The sequence below is a fragment of the Simochromis diagramma genome, unplaced genomic scaffold (assembly GCF_900408965.1).
Source record: "Simochromis diagramma unplaced genomic scaffold, fSimDia1.1 OVJJ01000120.1, whole genome shotgun sequence".
Classification (NCBI taxonomy): domain Eukaryota; kingdom Metazoa; phylum Chordata; class Actinopteri; order Cichliformes; family Cichlidae; genus Simochromis; species Simochromis diagramma.
In genome coordinates, this window is record NW_024387045.1 from 60,585 (window position 1) to 79,000 (window position 18,416).

Sequence of the window (18,416 nt, forward strand, 5' to 3'; positions counted from 1 at the left end):
CGGTCTTCCAGAACAGCTCCAGGAGTTTATCGTGCTTTGTGCACATCCTGCCTTCCAGGTTCTCCACAGCATCAACCAGCTGATGTCTTTTCAGACGTTTCAGTGTCAGATGAGGCTCCAGGTGAGTCTGACAGTAGGAGGTCTGACACACCAGGCAGGACTTCAGGGCCTTCAGTCTGGTTCCAGTGCAGACGTCACAGGGAACTTCTCCTGGTTTGGCAGCTTGTTGCTCTGAGCTGCTGCTGCTGGCTTTCTGCTGAGCTTCACGTCTGAACTGAGCAACCATCTCAGAGACAAAGTGTTGACCCTCAGCTGAGGTCGAGTGTAGAAAGTCTCTTTACACATGGGACACTGACAGATGACATTCATGTCCCAGTGCTGACTGATGCAGGTTTTGCAGAAGTTGTGTCCACATGGTGTAGAGACTGGATCAGTGAACACATCCAGACAGATGGAGCACAGAAACTGATCTTCAGATCGCAGATTGCTGGCAGCAGACATGTCTGCACTCTGAGGGAGAAAGAAGAGAACATTTGATTCAAAATTCACTTTAAATTTCATTTTACAAAGAGAGAAACAAGCGTCAGTAGTCTGAGGAGCTTGGAGAGAAAAGCGTCTGGACTTCTTTGAGTTTCTTTTCATCACAGAAGCTTCTTCACCTCATCCTCAACACGGACCAAGGAATGAATACTGCACTTTTGGAAGAACTCCCTCCCCTGCAGCCTCTTATCGTCAAAGGGACGGAGGTGGAGAGGGCAAACAGACACAGATTCCTGGGACTGCAGGTTACATCAGACCTGTGCTGGACTCTCAACACTACAGCAACTGTGAAAAAAGCCCAGCAAAGGCTTTATTTCATTAGGCTGCTCAGGAAAGCTGGCATGAACCACCACCCTCTCACCCAGGCCTGCAGAGGACTGATAGACAGCATCCTCACCGCAGGCATCACTGTCTGGTATGGAAACACTACACAGACAGAGAGGAAGGCTCTGCAAAGAGTCATAAAGTCTGCAGAGAGGATTATGGGAACAACACTTGTATCCATGGACCTGCACATACAAAGCTGCACATACAATCTCAGACACAACAGAGCGGACAGCAGCATCACACACAGAACACGATTCTTCAACAGCTTCTTCCCCACAACTGTCAGACTGATGGCAAACAAAAAACACTGAACACTTAAAATAACACAGCACTACTTAACCTCATTTTGAATGTATCATCGGTTCACTGACCATCGGGAAATATACTCACAACAGACTTGTGAAACAGATCTGTGGAACAAATGTGCAACACTGTGAGTGCGATAAGAGGTAGAGAACTACACACTCTCTGTACATTTTCTTCTTTTTCTTTGTATATAGAAAATAGTACGACTACCCTACTCCGGACTTCATTTCTATCCTCCTGCTTTTTCTGTCTTTATATTGTTAAAGTGTGATTTGACTTGGAAAGCTCTGCACAAGTATTCCACTGTGCATGGACTGTTGGTCCTGTGTGCAAATGTCAAAATAAAAATCTTGAACCTTCAGTTGTCAGAGTAACTGGTGGAGACCCAGCAACACACTCAGACACAAACTGGTTCATCTCAAACACAAACTGAACAACGTCGTGTCTGCTGTACAGTGCAGCGTCCAGATGAACAGGATCAACAGGATGAACATCTTTTTAACAGTCGTTACAAAGATGTGAAGTTGTTTGGCTGACACAGACAAACAGTATCCCACATTCTTGATTTTTAGCTCACAAACACGTCTTATAAGGACTTATTGATCCTGAAATGTTGGAGGTTTTAGCTCTTTAAACAGTAAAGTTACAGGAGGATACAGATAATTATCAGGAAAATGTCCTCGGTTTGTTCAAATGATCCCGTCCGATAACACACGAGAACAATAAATGTATAATTTTCTGTTGTAACCCACAAACTGAACGGTCACACTCATCTTTCATGTTGTCACTAAAACATCACTCCTTCCACGTCTAGTTGGTCGTGATGGAGGCGGAGTGCGTTGGGTCCGCTTTCCCTGCCCAGCCGATGTTCCTGACGCAGGGAAACAGATCCTGTTGGGGATCCCTACCTTGGCACAACACCTGCCATGGTCTTTGCACACTCACCACAGTAAATGCATCATGTTGTCAGCTTTACAGTATCATAGTCAGAGAAACTGGTCAGGCCGCTCTCTCTCCACAGAGCTTTTCTTCAAATTCTTTATTTCTCTCTCGGTTTTGCAACTTTGTACTTTTGTGTTACTCGCAGCAACAACTCCACCTCATTGTTAGTCCATTTTAAAACTCGGTGCTTTTCCTCCACCTTTTGCCGCGACGTTTCAAACAGCCGGAAAGTGAATAAGCGGCAGACAGAAATGAGACCGGTCGAATCGTCTTGTGTTTCACGCATGCGCAGGACTGGAACGTAAGCGTTTTCAGCCGTCTTAATGTGGACGCACAACTCTGTGAAAACGACTGAAAACACTAGTGTGGAGGCGGAGCGCTGTTTTCAAATCTATCCGGGCGAGTGTGGACGTAGCCTAAGTGGCACCATGGAGAAATGAGGTGGCGCTCTAGACCCTGATGAAGTGAACAGAGTGAAGATTTGTGTAGAAGCAGGAAGTGTGATCAGCTGCACTCACCACTGTTGCTGAGAGAAACCTGATGGACTCCAGTGAATCTTCTTTTAGAGACAAACAGGACTCGACTGCAGCTCTGCTGCTGCTCTCTCACACTTTCACTTCTGCAAAATGACGTTGGGCTTCTTGTTTTTCAGGTGTTGCTCCACCTCTTCCTGCCTCTCCCTTTACAGGAATCAGCCGGTCTGTACTCAGTGACTGTGTGCAGCGGGTGGAGGAGTGAGGAGTGGTGTGTGGGTTCACACAGTAATGACGGCCTCAGGTGATCAGGAGAAACTCACCTGGATTTCCTTTTTCCACAGCAGACTGAGAGCTTCAGGTGGACCCTGAAGGAGGTCTCAGACACAGGTGGTAAAAGTACACACAGTGTGTACTGAAGTAGAAGTACTACTGTTAAAAATACTCCAAGTACTAATTCAACTTCTTTACTCAAGTAAAAGTAAAACGTACTGGCTGTGAAATGAGAGTAAAAAGAGCTGATTGAAGAACATTTCTAACACGTGTTTATACAAAGCTAACTGAACCATGTGCTGCATCAACGTGATAATAAAATAATATTATTCACTTTGTTTCTGTCTAAATTTGAATTCTAATAAATATTTTAGCTTGAAATAAGTGAAAAAGATCTGCCAATGGAACAAGTTAAAATTCTCTATTTTTTCTCTGGTTTCAAGATTCACTGTCTTGAAAAAAGTTCATATCCTGTGGCGGACGCCCTCAGACATCAGTGCGTTGGTGGTTCTTTGTGTCCGGGGATGGGCGTCCAGGTACACACCGGCTCACTCCTTGGTGGGTGCATATCGGGGCCTGGAGCCTGGGGCTCGCTCGGGCCACTTCGTGGGTGGGGTGCCTCGGTCACTCTGGCGCAGCTGGCTGCCGGCGGAGCTCACGGGCGCGTCACTGCAACCCCCCCTGGCTTCTGCTCCGCGGCTGCTGAGTGAGCCCTCATCTGGGACTCTCCTCAGCTCTTTCTGGGACAGTGGCGCGGCTGCCCCTCTGTTGGTCTTCCTTGGTCTCTTGTGTTTTGGGGGCCTCTGGATGTCTGGAGTTTTGATCTCCTCCATACCTGCTTCATGCCCTGGAGGACGGGGCTGTGGCCCCCCCACACCCTCTAGCAGATCATTACATGAAGGAACCTTTTAAAAACAAGCGCGTCCATGCTCACAGGTGTACACACGGGTGATCACACACACAAACTACACCCTTTTCGGCTCCTACCTTAAGGTCAAGGTCAAATTTATTTATATAGCACATTTCAAACAGCCGATGCTGCACAAAGTGCTTAACAATATAAAAATGGTATTAAAAAGCAACAATATAATACAATAATAACAATAAAAAACAATAATAGGACAGTAAAAGAATTAAAACAATAACTAAACTAATTCAAATAAGACCAAAATGCAAAAATGCTTGGGTCATAGTGTGTTAAAGGCCAGGGCATAGAAATGTGTCTTTAGTAAAGATTTAAATTGCTCAAGTGTTTGTGCAGATCTAATATTTAAGGGGAGACTATTCCAAAGTCTGGGACCTGCCAGACAGAAGGATCTATCACCACGGGATTTGAGGTTAGTCCGTGGGATGGACAGCATTAGTTTTGAGCTAGACCTCGTGGTTTTTCCTGGAGCATAGGCAGAGAGGAGCTCAGACAGGTAAGGAGGGGCTCGGGCATTAAGTGACTTAAAAACAAAAAGTAAAAGTTTAAATTGGATCCTGTAGGAGACAGGAAGCCCGTGTAAAGAAGCTAAAAGTGGGGTTATATGCTCTCTCCGTTTGGTACCAGTTAGCAGGCGAGCAGCTGCATTTTGAACCATCTGAAGATGATGGATGGTGGCCTGATCTAGACCATAATACAATGAATTGCAGTAGTCCAATCTGCAAGTAAGAAAAAGGTGAATAACACGCTCAAAGACGTTAGCCGGAAGGTATGGCTTTACCTTGGCTAGCTGTCTTAACGGAACAAAACAGGACTGAACTACTGCACTCACTTGCTTATTCAATTTAAAAGAACCATCAATGTAGACACCGAGGTTTTTTTACATGTGTTTTACAATATGAGGAAAGGGGCCCAGAGTGCTGTCGATATGATTAAAGTTGTCAAAAATGACAACCTCAGTTTTATTTTCATTTAGCTTTAAAAAATGTAATGACGCATGTTTGACATCATCAGCGTAATGAGAGCTGTGGATGGTCTGACCCTGCTTTTAAAGGTAGATAAATCTGCAAATCATCAGCAAAACAGTGAAATGAAATGCTGTACCGCGAGAAGATGGAGCCCAATGGCAACAAATAGAGTACGAACAGGGCAGGACCCAAAATAGAGCCTTGAGGTACACCGTATTTAAGAGGGGCTATTTTGGAGTTGTGGGGGCCCATACTGACATAAAAAACCTTTCTGACAGATAGGACCGAAACCACTGGAGGGCAGATCCTTTTAGGCCAGCATGGAATTCTAGCCGTGATAACAGGATGTCATGGTCGACCGTGTCAAAAGCTGCTGACAAGTCCAACAATAAAAGGGCAGCAGGGCTGCCAGAGTCCAGAGTTAAAAGAATAGCGTTAAAAATCCTTAAAAGTGCCGTCTCAGTGCTATGTAGGGATTTAAAACCAGATTGAAATTTTTCAGAGATCATATTAGAATCAAGGTGGGCCTGCAACTGTAGGTAGACCACTTTCTCCAAGACTTTAGATAGAAAAGGAAGCTTTGAGATAGGCCTGTAGTTGGACAGAACAGTTGGGTCCAGGTTTTGTTTTTTAAGAAGAGGCTGAACTACAGCTTGTTTAAATGCAGCCTGTAGCAAGGGACGTATTAATTAATCTCAGGATAAAAGGCCCAACAGCATTAAAAGTGCTTTTAAGCAAGCTCGGGGGAGACAATCAGAGGGGCAGTGTGATGATCTTAGGTTACTAACTACCGCGGTCAAGTCCTTAAGGGAGACGGGATCAAACTGCTCTAAGACAGCTGAGCACACAGGAGAAGGACTCTGATCTGAGGCAGCAGACAACGAGACAAGGGCCCTGATCAATAGGATCTTGTCATTAAAAAATGCTAAAAAATCATCGCACATACTTGGTGAAGAAGTGACTCCAGAATTATCACATAAACTAAGAAAGCGATTAAGAACGTTAAAAAGTACCTGAGGCCTGTGACTGTTTACTGACACTAAGTTTGAGACCTTAAAGCACACTGTGTGCTGTCGATCTTATGTGCTGCACAATAATGTTTAACATTTAGTATTTACTGTTATATTCCCATATATCATTGTGATGTTGTTTATGCTATTGCTCTAGTCTTCCTCTGCTTGTTTTCTTTCTCAACAGGTGATCCAGGGAAAGGAAAAAGAGAAAAAAAAAGGTGATGAAGCAGATTTTCATTGTCTTTTCTCTCTCTCTTTTCTCCTTTTTCTTTCTCTCTCCTTCTGTTAACTTTCTTCTGAACTGTTCTTCTTGTTTTTCTTTCCCGTCCCCGAGTCCAGTCTGGCCTGATTACAATAACTTATAAAAATAACTAATAAAGATCAAATAAACTATGACAATCAAGTGGACCAGTATTGCAAAAGGCCCACTTGGGAAAGTAAATCTGTTGGGCATTTGTCTTGGCCTTCAGACATAATTCTGATTGCTACAGTGCCAGACAGGACACACAAAAAAAAGAAAAAGAAAAAGATAGACCTGAAAACCTCAATTGAAGGCCGGACAGCCCTGATGCCAAAGGATCCCAAGAAGCAAGTGGTCTCACCCGAATACCTCGGTACTTCATATAAGTTCCTGTTAGGCATAGCAACAAAGAGGAATAAGGATTAATATGTGAGTGGGGCACACAAAGGAAAACTACACTGACCAACATATGCACCACCTGCATTTACTACAAGAAAGCCGATGACTCTGTGCCTCACACAGGGATCCTGGAAGTGCGCAAGATCAACTGGACTGCAAGGACCTTCATAAGTCACCATCAAGTGCATTATTTACCAAGGAGTTGCTCTGTCCTCACAGCTGTTTCTTGAAGACGTTTCATCCGAGAAGCTTCTTCAGTTCTAGGGTCGAACCGTGGAAAATCCCAGATTTAAGCCCTGTGGGAGTGTCCCCCCAAGAGGGACAATGGTGTGAAAACGGGTGTAGGTCACAATCAGCCAAGGTTTTTGGGTGAGTTCATTGTGAAGCCTAACCCCACCCTATCATGTGATTTCCTGAGGTCAGATGGCCCAGGGTGTGAGTGGGCGTTAAGGCGTCTGGGAAGGATCTCAAAACTGGATTATAGATGGCAGACAGTTGGTGTCGTAAACCACCGCCTCTGTTCAAAGATGGTCGCTCACAGTGGACATAGATGGCTTGTGAACTTTGGCATCCTCAAAAGAGTGACCTTTGTCCTTTAGATGCAGATGGACTGCTGAGTCTTGTCCTGTGGAGGTGGCTCTTCTATGCTGTGCCATACATTTATGAAGTGGCTGTTGGGATTCCTTAATCTTAGATAAGTAAAAGCCATATCTGAACCTAGGCTGAATGAAGGCTCCTGTGAAGCCAGAAGAAAGTGTAGAGAGCTGAACGTAAACGGAAGAAGGATGAACTTCAGGTGTCAGCAAATATTACAGTATTACTGGAATTCACATCCTGAAATGACTGCAAATTACAGACCTATTTCCAAATTGAGTTTCATCTCAAAGATTCTTGAAAAGGTAGTTTACAAGCCATGAATGTCCATTTTTAGAAGAATGTTGTATTTCGGAAGTTTTTCAATCTGGTTTTAAAGCTTTGCATAGTACAGAATCTGCCCTTTTAAGAGCTTTTAATAATTTTTTAGGAACTGCATCACATGACTGTGTTATGATCGTGCTTTTAGATTTAACAGCTGCCTTTGATACAGTGGATCATAAGATTTTAATTTGCAGTTTAGAGCAGGTGGTGGGTGTTAGGAGTACTGCACTGCAGTGGTTCAGATCCTAATTGGCAGACCAAACTTTCTCTGTGAAACTTGGTGAGTTTGTATCCTCTGCTACTTCTTTTCAATGTGGGGTTCCACAGGGTTCAGTTTTAGGCCCGCTTCTTTTCTCCTAATATCTGATACCACCCGAGTATATTTTCAGGAAACATGGGATTTCTTTCTACTGTTTTGCCGATGACTCCCAGATTTGTTTCCCTCTTAAAAGATAAATGGTTTCTCAGTAGGCCCTCTGCTCAGATGTCTTGATGAAATAAGGGCCTGGGTGCCTTTGAACTTTTTACATTTTAATGAGCAGAAAACAGAAGTGATGGTTTTTGGTGGCACTTCTGAGACCACTACTATGGATCTTGGTTTGCTGGCACAGTTTGCTAAACCAATCACCACTAACCTGGGAGTTTAAATGGAGGCAGATGATGAAGTTGAAAGCCAGGTCAGAGCTGTTGTAAAATCTGTCTTTTTTTCATTTGAGACAACTGGCAAAAATAAAGCCCATCTCATCAGAGCACCTTTTTGAGACAGTGATCCATGTCTTTGTTACATCTAAGCTAAGATGTACCTTTATTAGTCCCACATGTGGGAATTTTCTAGACTCCATTATTGTAACGCACTTTATAGTGGGGTTAGTGATGCATCTGTTAGGCGTCTGCAGGTTATGAAGCGCATCTTTTAACTGGAACAAAAAGGTCTGAGCACATTACCCCATTTTAATTTCACTCACTGGCTTCCTGTCACAAACTGGTTGTAGGAACTCAAGAGCAGAGCGGTGTGACGTCTCCAAAAACAGTTTATTTACAGCACCAGTGCACGATATATACAGTGAAGGGAAAATCCAAACTCCAGGGAATCACAGGGAAGCTCTCTTACACTCGCTCACGTCTTCTTGCTCAAACTCACACACGCTCACACGACAGGGAGGTCCGGGGAGGAAAGTCTGTAGCAGAGGAAAGGGAAGTCACTCACAAATCACAAATCACAGGTATACTCAAGCACAGGTTCACAGGAGCTGGGAGAATCACTAACGTCTGTAGTACAATCATCCAGCGACGAGAGGATCTGTGTTCCAGCCTCAAATAGTGCTCCAGGTGATGACAGCTGATTGTTGTCAGGTGTGTGGGCCAAGGGCGGGAGCCCACAGTGAGCTCCGCCCAGGCAGAGAGAGAGGAAACCAAACACCACATGCAGCCTTGTGGAGCCGGCCGGGCAGGCACGGAGACCATGACACTACCTGTACATTTTAGGGTCCTTCTTAAAGTTCTCTATTTGTTTTTAAATCTCTTATAGCCTGCCCCCACCTCTCTGAGATGCAACAGCCATATACACCTTCCCACTCCCTTAGTAAGCATTAATTTGCTTTGGCTGTAGCAGCTCCAAAGTTGTGGAACGATCTGCCCTTGCACATTAGGCAGGCTTCTTCTCTTTCTGAGTTTTAAACTCTTCTTAAAACACATTTTTTTGCTGGCGTGTACAGCATTTGTGAAGCTGGGTGTCCATTCCTCATCATGCTTGGACATTGCTTGTGGTGTTCCACAGGGCTCTGTACTGGGTCCAAAATTATTTATTATTTATATAAATGATATTTGTAAGGCATCTGATATATTAAAATTAGTATTATTTGCAGATGACACAAATATTTTTTGTTCTAGGGGGAATCTAAAGGAGCTGCTGGATACAATTACTTCAGAAATGTGCAAAATTAAAAAATGGTTTAACAGGAACAAACTATCGCTAAATCTAAGTAAAACTAAAATTATCTTATTTGGGAATTCCCTTAGAAATGCACAAGTGCAGATTCATGTAGATGGTGTGGAAATTGAAAGAGTACTTGAACATAAGTTTCTTGGTGTGATTATAGATGATAAATTAAACTGGAAGTCTCATATAAATCATATACATAACAAAATTTCAAGAAGTGTCTCAATCTTGAGTAAAGTAAAACACATTCTGGACCACAAATCACTCCACATTCTCTATTGTTCCCTGATTGCACCGTATTTGAATTACTGTGCAGAGGTGTGGGGCAATACTTACAAATGTTCGCTATCATCAATCTTTATATTACAAAAAAGGGCCATAAGGATAATCCATGAAACTGGTTACAGAGATCATACAAATCCACTATTCTTAAAATCAAAAATTCTAAAATTCACAGATCTGGTTCATTTTCTCACTGCACAAATTATATATAAAGCAATAAATAACCTGCTTCCTGACAATATTCTAAAAATGTTTTCTAAAAGGGAACGGGGATACAATTTGAGGGGGGAATTAAATTTAAAACATCCTCGTATCCGTACATTAAAAAGTTTTTGCATCTCTGTGTGTGGAGTGAAGCTGTGGAACAGACTAAGTAAAGATATGAAGCAATGTCCGAGCATGGCGCAGTTTAAAAAGCGGTTTAAGGATATGGTTTTTACAGGGTACAGGGAAAAGGTAGAGATTTGATAGGGTGTTCTTGTCTAATATTTTCATGTGTGTGCGCATGCACGGGTATGTTGGTATGGGTGTATGTATGTGTGTATGTATGTATATATATATATATACATATATACATATACACATACACATACATATATATATACATACATATATATATATACATACATATATATACATATATACATACATATATATTGCTCGTTTTCCTTTTGTTTTGCTTTGTTCATTTGTCTCTTTTAATTCTATTTTTTTTGTACTTTTTCAACATGTTCAAAATAAAGATTCAATCAAATCAAATCAAACCAAACCCTGGTTTTATTTTAAAGCGCTTTATAAATAAAGATGGTATCATGCAGTATGGTAAAGTTAAATTAACACATATAATTCACAGTTAAATAACAGTGGCCATTATGAAGTGTTACCCACTCAGTTCCTTTCTGTTACTGAATGAACTCCCACTGGTCACCATCAGCCTTTGCTGTGTTTGATTTGAGTATCACTCCCTCTGGTGGGCTGTACAGGTATTACATGTGAATGGCAGTAGATTTTTTTGTTGTTGTTTTTGCTGTTTTCTTCAGTTTTGTAACTAGAATTTAAATCTATCCTATAATATTTATGATTAAAAGTCACATTTAAAGAGAAGTGAAAATAAAGATCAATCCCAGCTGTGCTTAGATGCACTTAGATGGTGGGAAAATAGTTAAAAGAGAGTGGGAATCAACAGATCCAAAACTGGAAACATTTAATTTTAGTGTTTCATGTTGAAAAAGTGTCATGATTAAAGTTATGCATAACAGATTAAAATCACAGATTTGAAGCAGGAAGTTTTTAAATGTGCAAATAGGTTATTTAGGTTTTTACTCTAATGAATGCTTCTTTCATTCAAACAGTTTCTTCTTTACTGGCTGAGGCTTTTGTGAACACTCCTCCTCCTCCTGCTTTTAAAAAAGTGTTTCCTCTTCCTGAATGAAAGCAATCCACAGGTGTGATGTGTGACATGGAGAGCAGCCAGAAAACACCTTTGGCTTCTTGGCAGGATTATTTAATCTCTGAGTCGGTTCAGGTTGAAGATTAACTTTGTAGATGTCTACTCTATGTATAGCAACATGAAGATTTTGGATTTGTTTGTGATCCTCCTGTACGGTAAGAAAAGCTTCTTTTAAAGTTATGACACACACACATATTTACACAAGCACACACACTGGTTTTGCTTACAGAAACAGTCAGACAGGTTTGTGCATGTTGATCTGGAAGATAAGTTCTCAAATGCCACAGGTTATTCTTGCATAGTTAAAGCCAAAAGAGAGAATTGTTTTTTGTTTTAGGACCAAGTGTATGTTTGCACCAGACTTTTACCATAAGAAGTATGTAAATGGGATAAAACTGAACTTTAGTCCTCTCATTTTTTAAAACAATGACGGGACTCAAACACAAACACACTGAAACTGAAGTCCAGCTGTAATCCAGGCCTGAGTTCTGAACAGTAAGACAGTCAGTGGGTAAAATATCACAGGCAAGGGGGAGAGATGACAGACAAAATATAAAAACAGCAAAGGTACACACACACACACACACACACACACACACACACACACACACACGGCATTATTATAGACAGGAGAAACGTCTTGGAAATAGTCTTTGAGCATGAAGAATCCACATCTGTCACTGGTGGGCAGATAAACTGAATCCGTTGATACAGCCATCCTTGGATGTGTATCTGAGGCAAATGATCAGACGGAGCAGGTGGTGGTCAACCTCCCGAGCAAACCACACCTCATCCAAAGTTTGGGCATGGAGGTGGTCACCACGTACAAGCTGCTGGGTGTTCACCTTAACGATAACCTGGACTGCTCAGAAAACACTCAAACTCGGCACCAGGACCAAAGTCGACTGTGCTGACAGGCTGGAGTCTGCAGGACATTACTGAGGATGTCTGCAATCTTTTATCCAGAGCTCTGCTGTGGAGGCGGCAGCAGAGAGAGGGGCAAGTAACGGCTAAATAGCCTGGTGAAGAGGGCCAGCTCTGTCCTGGACAGTCCCCTAGACCCCATAAAGGAGGTGGGTGGGCTATTATGCACAACATCTCTCATCCCTGCATGAGACTGTGGATGGAAACTGTGGACGGAGACTCTGGATGGAGACTGTGGACGGAGACTGTGGATGGAGACTGTGGACGGAGACTGTGGATGGAGACTGTGGAAGGAGACTGTGGATGGACACTGTGGATGGAGACTGTGGATGGAGACTGTGGACGGAGACTGTGGATGGAGACTGTGGACGGAGACTGTGGATGGAGACTGTGGATGGAGACTGTGGATGGAGACTGTGGACGGAGACTGTGGACGGAGACTGTGGATGGAGACTGTGGATGGAGACTGTGGATGGAGACTGTGGATGGAGACTGTGGATGAAGACTGTGGACGGAGACTGTGGATGGAGACTGTGGACGGAGACTGTGGATGAAGACTGTGGACGGAGACTGTGGATGGAGACTGTGGACGGAGACTGTGGATGGAGACTGTGGATGGAGACTGTGGACGGATGGAGACTGTGGACGGAGACTGTGGATGGAGACTGTGGACGGAGACTGTGGATGGAGACTGTGGATGGAGACTGTGGACGGAGACTGTGGACGGAGGCTGTGGATGGACACTGTGGATGGAGACTGTGGACGGAGACTGTGGATGGAGACTGTGGACGGAGACTGTGGATGGAGACTGTGGAAGGAGACTGTGGATGGAGACTGTGGATGGAGACTGTGGATGGAGACTGTGGACGGAGACTGTGGATGGAGACTGTGGATGGAGACTGTGGATGGAGACTGTGGAAGGAGACTGTGGATGGAGACTGTGGATGGAGACTGTGGAAGGAGACTGTGGATGGAGACTGTGGAAGGAGACTGTGGATGGAGACTGTGGATGGAGACTGTGGATAATAATAATAATAATAACTTTATTTATAAAGCGCTTTCAAACAAAGTGCTGTACAACTATTTAAAACTAAAAAGATAAAATAATAATAATAATAAAAGCGATACATAGCAATACAGGTAAAAGACACAATACAAGTTAAAAACAGTAAAAATTTAAAAACTAAAAGCCATAGAATTAAGACTTGTAAGATAAGGTGAACAAATGTGTCTTCAGCTTAGTTTTAAAAACCTCCACAGAGCAGCCTGCCTAACATCTTGAGGGAGGTTGTTCCACAGAAACGGGGCATGAAAAGAAAAAGCTCTCCAATTGTCTTTTTTCTGGCTCTAGGAACCTTTAGAAGGCCAGAGTCCTGAGATCGGAGAGCACGGGATGGAACGTAAAGATGTAAAAGGTCGGAGAGGTATGAAAGTGCCAGTCCGTTTAAAGCCTTGTACGTGAGCAGCAGGACCTTAAAATCTGCTCGAACCTGACAAGGTAGCCAATGCAGAGATCTCAGAACAGGGTTAATGTGCTCAAATTTCCCAGTTCTTGTTAAAATGCGAGCAGCTGCATTTTGCACCATCTGGACGGAGCACTATCACAGGTCCTTCATCCCGACAGAAGCCAGGCTGTAACATTATAAACAGGATGAACACTGTTTATAAATATGTGTGTATAACTATCACTGCCTGCACTTTATGTGCACATAAAACATCTTGTGTTATTTTTCTGCACATAGTAACCATTGAATCTTTTTATTATTTATTTTTTCTATTTTTATGGTTTTCAAATACATTTCGAATTCACAGGTTCTTCCTGTCACTTATGCTGAGTTTCCCCCGTGTGGGGTTAATAAGGTCTTTGTCTATGTCTGTGTCCTCAGTTTCCCAGTGTGCCTCAGGTGTGGAGGTACTAGAGGGGGCGGAGTTTGTTCTCCTGCCCTGTGAGTTTCCCACTTTTGAAGAAAAAGAATCCACAGCTGTGTGGAGTCGCTATGACCTCAATCCCTCCACAGTGCACCTGCGTCGACGAGAAGGCGATGACCTCCAGAACCAAAATGAGCAGTTCAGCGGCCGAACATCCATGAATCCTGACGCTCTGGAAACCGGAGACCTCAGTCTCACTCTGAAAAAGCTTCAGCTGTCTGACAGCGGCAGCTACAACTGCACCGTCCGTAAGTTTGGAGTAGAACTGGGTCAGTCAAGAGTGGAACTGCAGGTTCAGCGGGTCAAAGGTGGAGGTCAGTGCAAAGAGATTCAAAATCACATGGAGTGTCACAGAGTGTTAATCATTTTATGTTAACATCATGTAATGTTCATGTTTTCATTGTGTTATAAGTTCCCATCAGTGTCCCAGTGGCTCTGGGTGTCCTGGCTGTAGTTGCAGCTGTCATCGTGGGTGTTGGAGTTTACTTCAGAGGCTATTTTAAGGAAGGTATGTTGTGTGTGTGACGTGTTTGCATTGTGAATAATCTGAATCGTCCCTAAACCTCAGATTTATTTTACTTGACTTGCAGTGTTTTTCTTCTTCTTCTTAATCTATTAGTTATGTTAATAGGTTGTTTTAATTGTCTCCTTTCTTTCAATAAAACACAAACCAGTGTTTCCCCATGTTTCATGTTCTTAAGGAATCCTCCAGCACATTTTGCAGAACAGGTTCTTCTCTCTCATTGAGGAGCCTGAGGACAAACGGCAGCTATTTGTCTAGAATCCTAATTGAATTACTCTTTGCTCCCCTCACACACTTTACATGTCAAACATGGGGGCTTTGACAGACTGCGCGCACAAATCATTATTTGTTTTTCTTACTTCACAGTCCCACAGGTGGATGTGGATTCGGGGGTGGAGTCTGTTCAGCTGCCCTTTATAACCACAGTTCACCGACGTGAAGATGTAACTGTAGAGTGGACTGACAGCTCCAACAGGATAGTGCACGTGTTTAAAAACGGTTCTGACCAGCTTGAAAAACAGCACTGGTTTTACAGAAATCGAACAACGATGAGGAAAAACCTGCGGATAGCTGTGGACCTCAGCCTGACTCTGAAATACCCGACAAACAGAGACGCACTCACCTACACCTGCACCGTCTACAGGGGGGGAAACATCCTAAAGAAGAAACAAGTGAAGCTCTATGTCAGAGGTGAGTGCTGAAGACAGAAGATGAAGATGTGAGTCATGAATTGAAGAGCTTGGTGACCACACTGATAATCTGTCCCTGAGGTGAACAGGACTTGATGAGTGAGCTACAGTAAGATCTATTAAGTTAGGTTTTTCAACCATTACTTTTTTATCAGCTCAAACTGAAGATGTGACACAAGTCCAAGAAATTGAGGAGTTTAAGAGAAATTTATAAAATGATTTAGAATGAAAATATTATAATGATAATGTTTTTGAGTCAATGTCAGCCTGAAAGCACCAGGATTTTGAGGATCAGATGTTTTTGTGTGAAACTCACATGAGCTTCTTCTATTTCTTCTATTCCACATTAAACAACCTCATTAAAATGCTGCACGCTTTGTCTGGGCCTGCATAGCCCAGAATAATAGCTTATTTAACATAAGTTCATAATAATCTACATGTAGAGAGAAAATTCAAAGGAAATATTAAGTAGGCAAGCTCCCATGACGGTCTATGAACGTTTCCAGTTTGGGGCGTAGGAAGTGAAGATAAAGACAGATGGCATCGATGATAAATTTCTTCCCATAATTGATTTAGGACATCAAATATAACACTGTGTCTGCTCAGAGGAGCAACGGGACAAATGTCAGACTGGAGTCAAACATGTTTTCAGTGCAGATGTTTCACTTCATCCAAACTAAATGTTCTGATGATGTTGTGTTCAGCTCATTGTGGGTTTTTTTCTCCTTTCAGTCCCCCTGGTGGAGGTGGAGCAGGGGGTCGAGTCTGTACAGCTGCCCTGCAAAACCAAACTTCACCTGCTTAAAGGCAGTAAAGTGGAGTGGACCTGCATTTACATCCGGACCACAAAGGTCCACGTGAATGAGAACGGCTCTGACCAGCCTGAAGAGCAAGACCACTTTTACAGAGACCGAACGAAGATGAATGAAGACCTGCTGAAAACTGGAGACCTCAGTCTGACCCTGAGATACCCCACAGACAGAGACAACGAAGTCTACACCTGCACCGCCTACAGCAGGGAGGGAACCATCCTGCTGAAGAGAGAAGTGAAGCTGAAAGTCAGAGGTCAGCAATGAATTTAAGTCAGTTATTTATACAGCACCAAATCACAACAACAACTGCGTCAAGGCACTTTATATTATAAGGTAGTTCCTTCAATAATACAGAGAAAACAGAGAAAAACCCAACAATCATATGAGCCCACTATGGGTAAGTGCTTTGGTGATAGTGGGAGGAAAAACTCCCTTTTAACAGGAAGAAACCTCAGAACCAGGACTGGGGCGGCCATTTCTGACCCATTCCAACAAAACGATGGCTGATAAACAGACATGCTGTGGTAGAGAGGCAGAGGTTATTAATGACTAATTATTACATTCAGAGAGGTGTATTAACACATCATCACAATCAACACAATCATCATCTCGGCTCCTCTGACGACCTGTTTGCTGCTGTCTGCTGCTGAAAGGCAGTGAGGAGAGGGGACACTCGGGCAGTGCATGTATCACGTATAATCTGTTTCCTGGATACACTGCTGCTTTTACAGCATTCAGAGATCGATGGCTCCGTGTCAGAGCTGGCTATGAATTTCAGATGGATCAGACTTTAACTTAACAAAAAAGTTATCAATAGTTCTTTTCATCTTTCCTTATTACCCACACCTACATCCACTCTATCAGGCCCAGGCTGCTCACTAGGGCTGGGTATCATCACTGATTTCTATAATCCCTTTGATTCTGATTCACGAGGTCCCGTTTTGATTCAATTTAGCCTCAGACAGTCAGAAATATTATAATTCTGATCATTTATCAGCACTGATACATGTGAGACTTCATCACAATTGTGAGCATCACAGCAGATGTCTTTGTGTCAAAGTAACTGAGGATAAAACAGAGAAAAACATGAAGGAGATTTTCCTGGTCTGGCGTTTTATATCAGATAACCTTAAAAATATTCTGCAGTAGATCAAAAACTGTAGAAAACCATGAATCGACATATGAACATTACCTGATGCTGCTGAAGTGAAGCAGAGCAAAGTTACAGAGGTTCTTTTTAAAAGTGGAATTAATGATTATCAAATGTGAGTTGTAGTTTGGATCTTGTCTGTGAAGCTTCTCAGTGATCCTGGTCATCGTAGTCTAAGGAGTGTGGAAAGGAAAAACATCTGGACTTCTTTAAGTTGCTTGAAGACGTTTCACCTCTCATCCGAGAAGCTTCTTCAGTTCTAGGACCTAATTGGTCACACTCTAGGGACTCCCCGGCAGACTACACCTATTGCAGCATAACTAAGGGAGGATCCAGGGTCACCTGGTCCAGCCCTAACTATATGCTTTAGCAAAAAGGAAAGTTTGAAGCCTAATCTTGAAAGTAGAGATAGTTTCTGTCTCCTGAATCCAAACTGGAAGCTGGTTCCACAGAAGAGGGGCCTGAAAACTGAAGGCTCTGCCTCCCATTCTACTTTTAAATACTCTAGGAACAACAAGTAGGCCTGCAGAGCGAGAGCGAAGTGCTCTAATAGGGTAAACTGGTGTAAGATCCAATAAAGTCATTACTTTCATCTTGTCATTATATGCTCCACTTTCTTGTAACTAGTTACCAAAATAGATTGTACTGATACAATACAATAGATTTATACACAAAATGAGTTGAGATCAGGAGTATCTGTACTTCATTGATTTGATTGATCGCAATCTGTGTGTTACATGAACACACAGATTGTAGTTTTGGGTAAGTTTAAGGGTCCAAATATGTGTTTCACTCAATGATATACAGATGAATTTACACTTTTTATGTAATCTTTCTTTTTTGGATTTTTTGTTAATAAATGGTAAATGGTCTGTATTTGTTTAGCGCTTTACTCAGTCCCTAAGGACCCCAAAGCGCTTTACATTACACTCAGTCATCCACACATTCACACACACAGTCACACACTGGTGATGGCAGCTACAGTGTAGCCACAGCCACCCTGGGGCGCACCGACAGAGGCGAGGTGATAATTTGTCTCCCTTTATTAAAATTAAACTACCATAAAAAATTAGAGACTCATTCTTTCTTTGTGAGCAGTCCCACTCAAATCCTACTAAAGTGGACTGAAGGCAACAATTCAAAAGAAATGAAGAACAACCAATAAAATACATTAATCCTGAATTAAATTAGTGTAGTATATTTCATCTTTAGGAAATCAACACAAGCAAAGACAAACATCATAGTTTGAGCTTAAAATTGAATATTAAGGTTCTCTTTGGAATCATTGAATAAAACTGCTGCTGTGTCATGTTGTGTTTGTTGTCCTCTCAGTCTGTCAGGTGGAGGTGGAAGAGGGGGCGGAGTCTGTCCAGCTGCCCTTCACAACCACACA

General features: G+C 42.6%; 1 protein-coding gene and 1 long non-coding RNA gene across 2 annotated transcripts in view; one reads left to right on the plus strand and one right to left on the minus strand.

Annotated features, from left to right (window-relative positions):
* Window positions 1–397: 397 nt before the first annotated feature.
* Window positions 398–2,762, minus strand: LOC120741627. The gene is made up of 2 exons (XR_005697652.1): window positions 2,634–2,762; window positions 398–510 (listed from the first exon to the last, which is right to left on the minus strand). It is a non-coding gene; the product is annotated as an uncharacterized LOC120741627 (long non-coding RNA).
* Window positions 2,763–10,972: 8,210 nt separating this feature from the next.
* The window catches only part of LOC120741620, a 33,096-nt gene continuing 25,652 nt past the window's right edge, over window positions 10,973–18,416 (plus strand). The window contains exons 1-5 of the mRNA XM_040044592.1: window positions 10,973–11,151; window positions 13,807–14,163; window positions 14,262–14,357; window positions 14,739–15,062; window positions 15,794–16,126. Coding sequence (XP_039900526.1) covers window positions 11,103–11,151; window positions 13,807–14,163; window positions 14,262–14,357; window positions 14,739–15,062; window positions 15,794–16,126 — 1,159 coding nt within the window. The 5' untranslated portion in view covers window positions 10,973–11,102. The remainder of the gene's footprint in view (window positions 11,152–13,806; window positions 14,164–14,261; window positions 14,358–14,738; window positions 15,063–15,793; window positions 16,127–18,416) is intronic.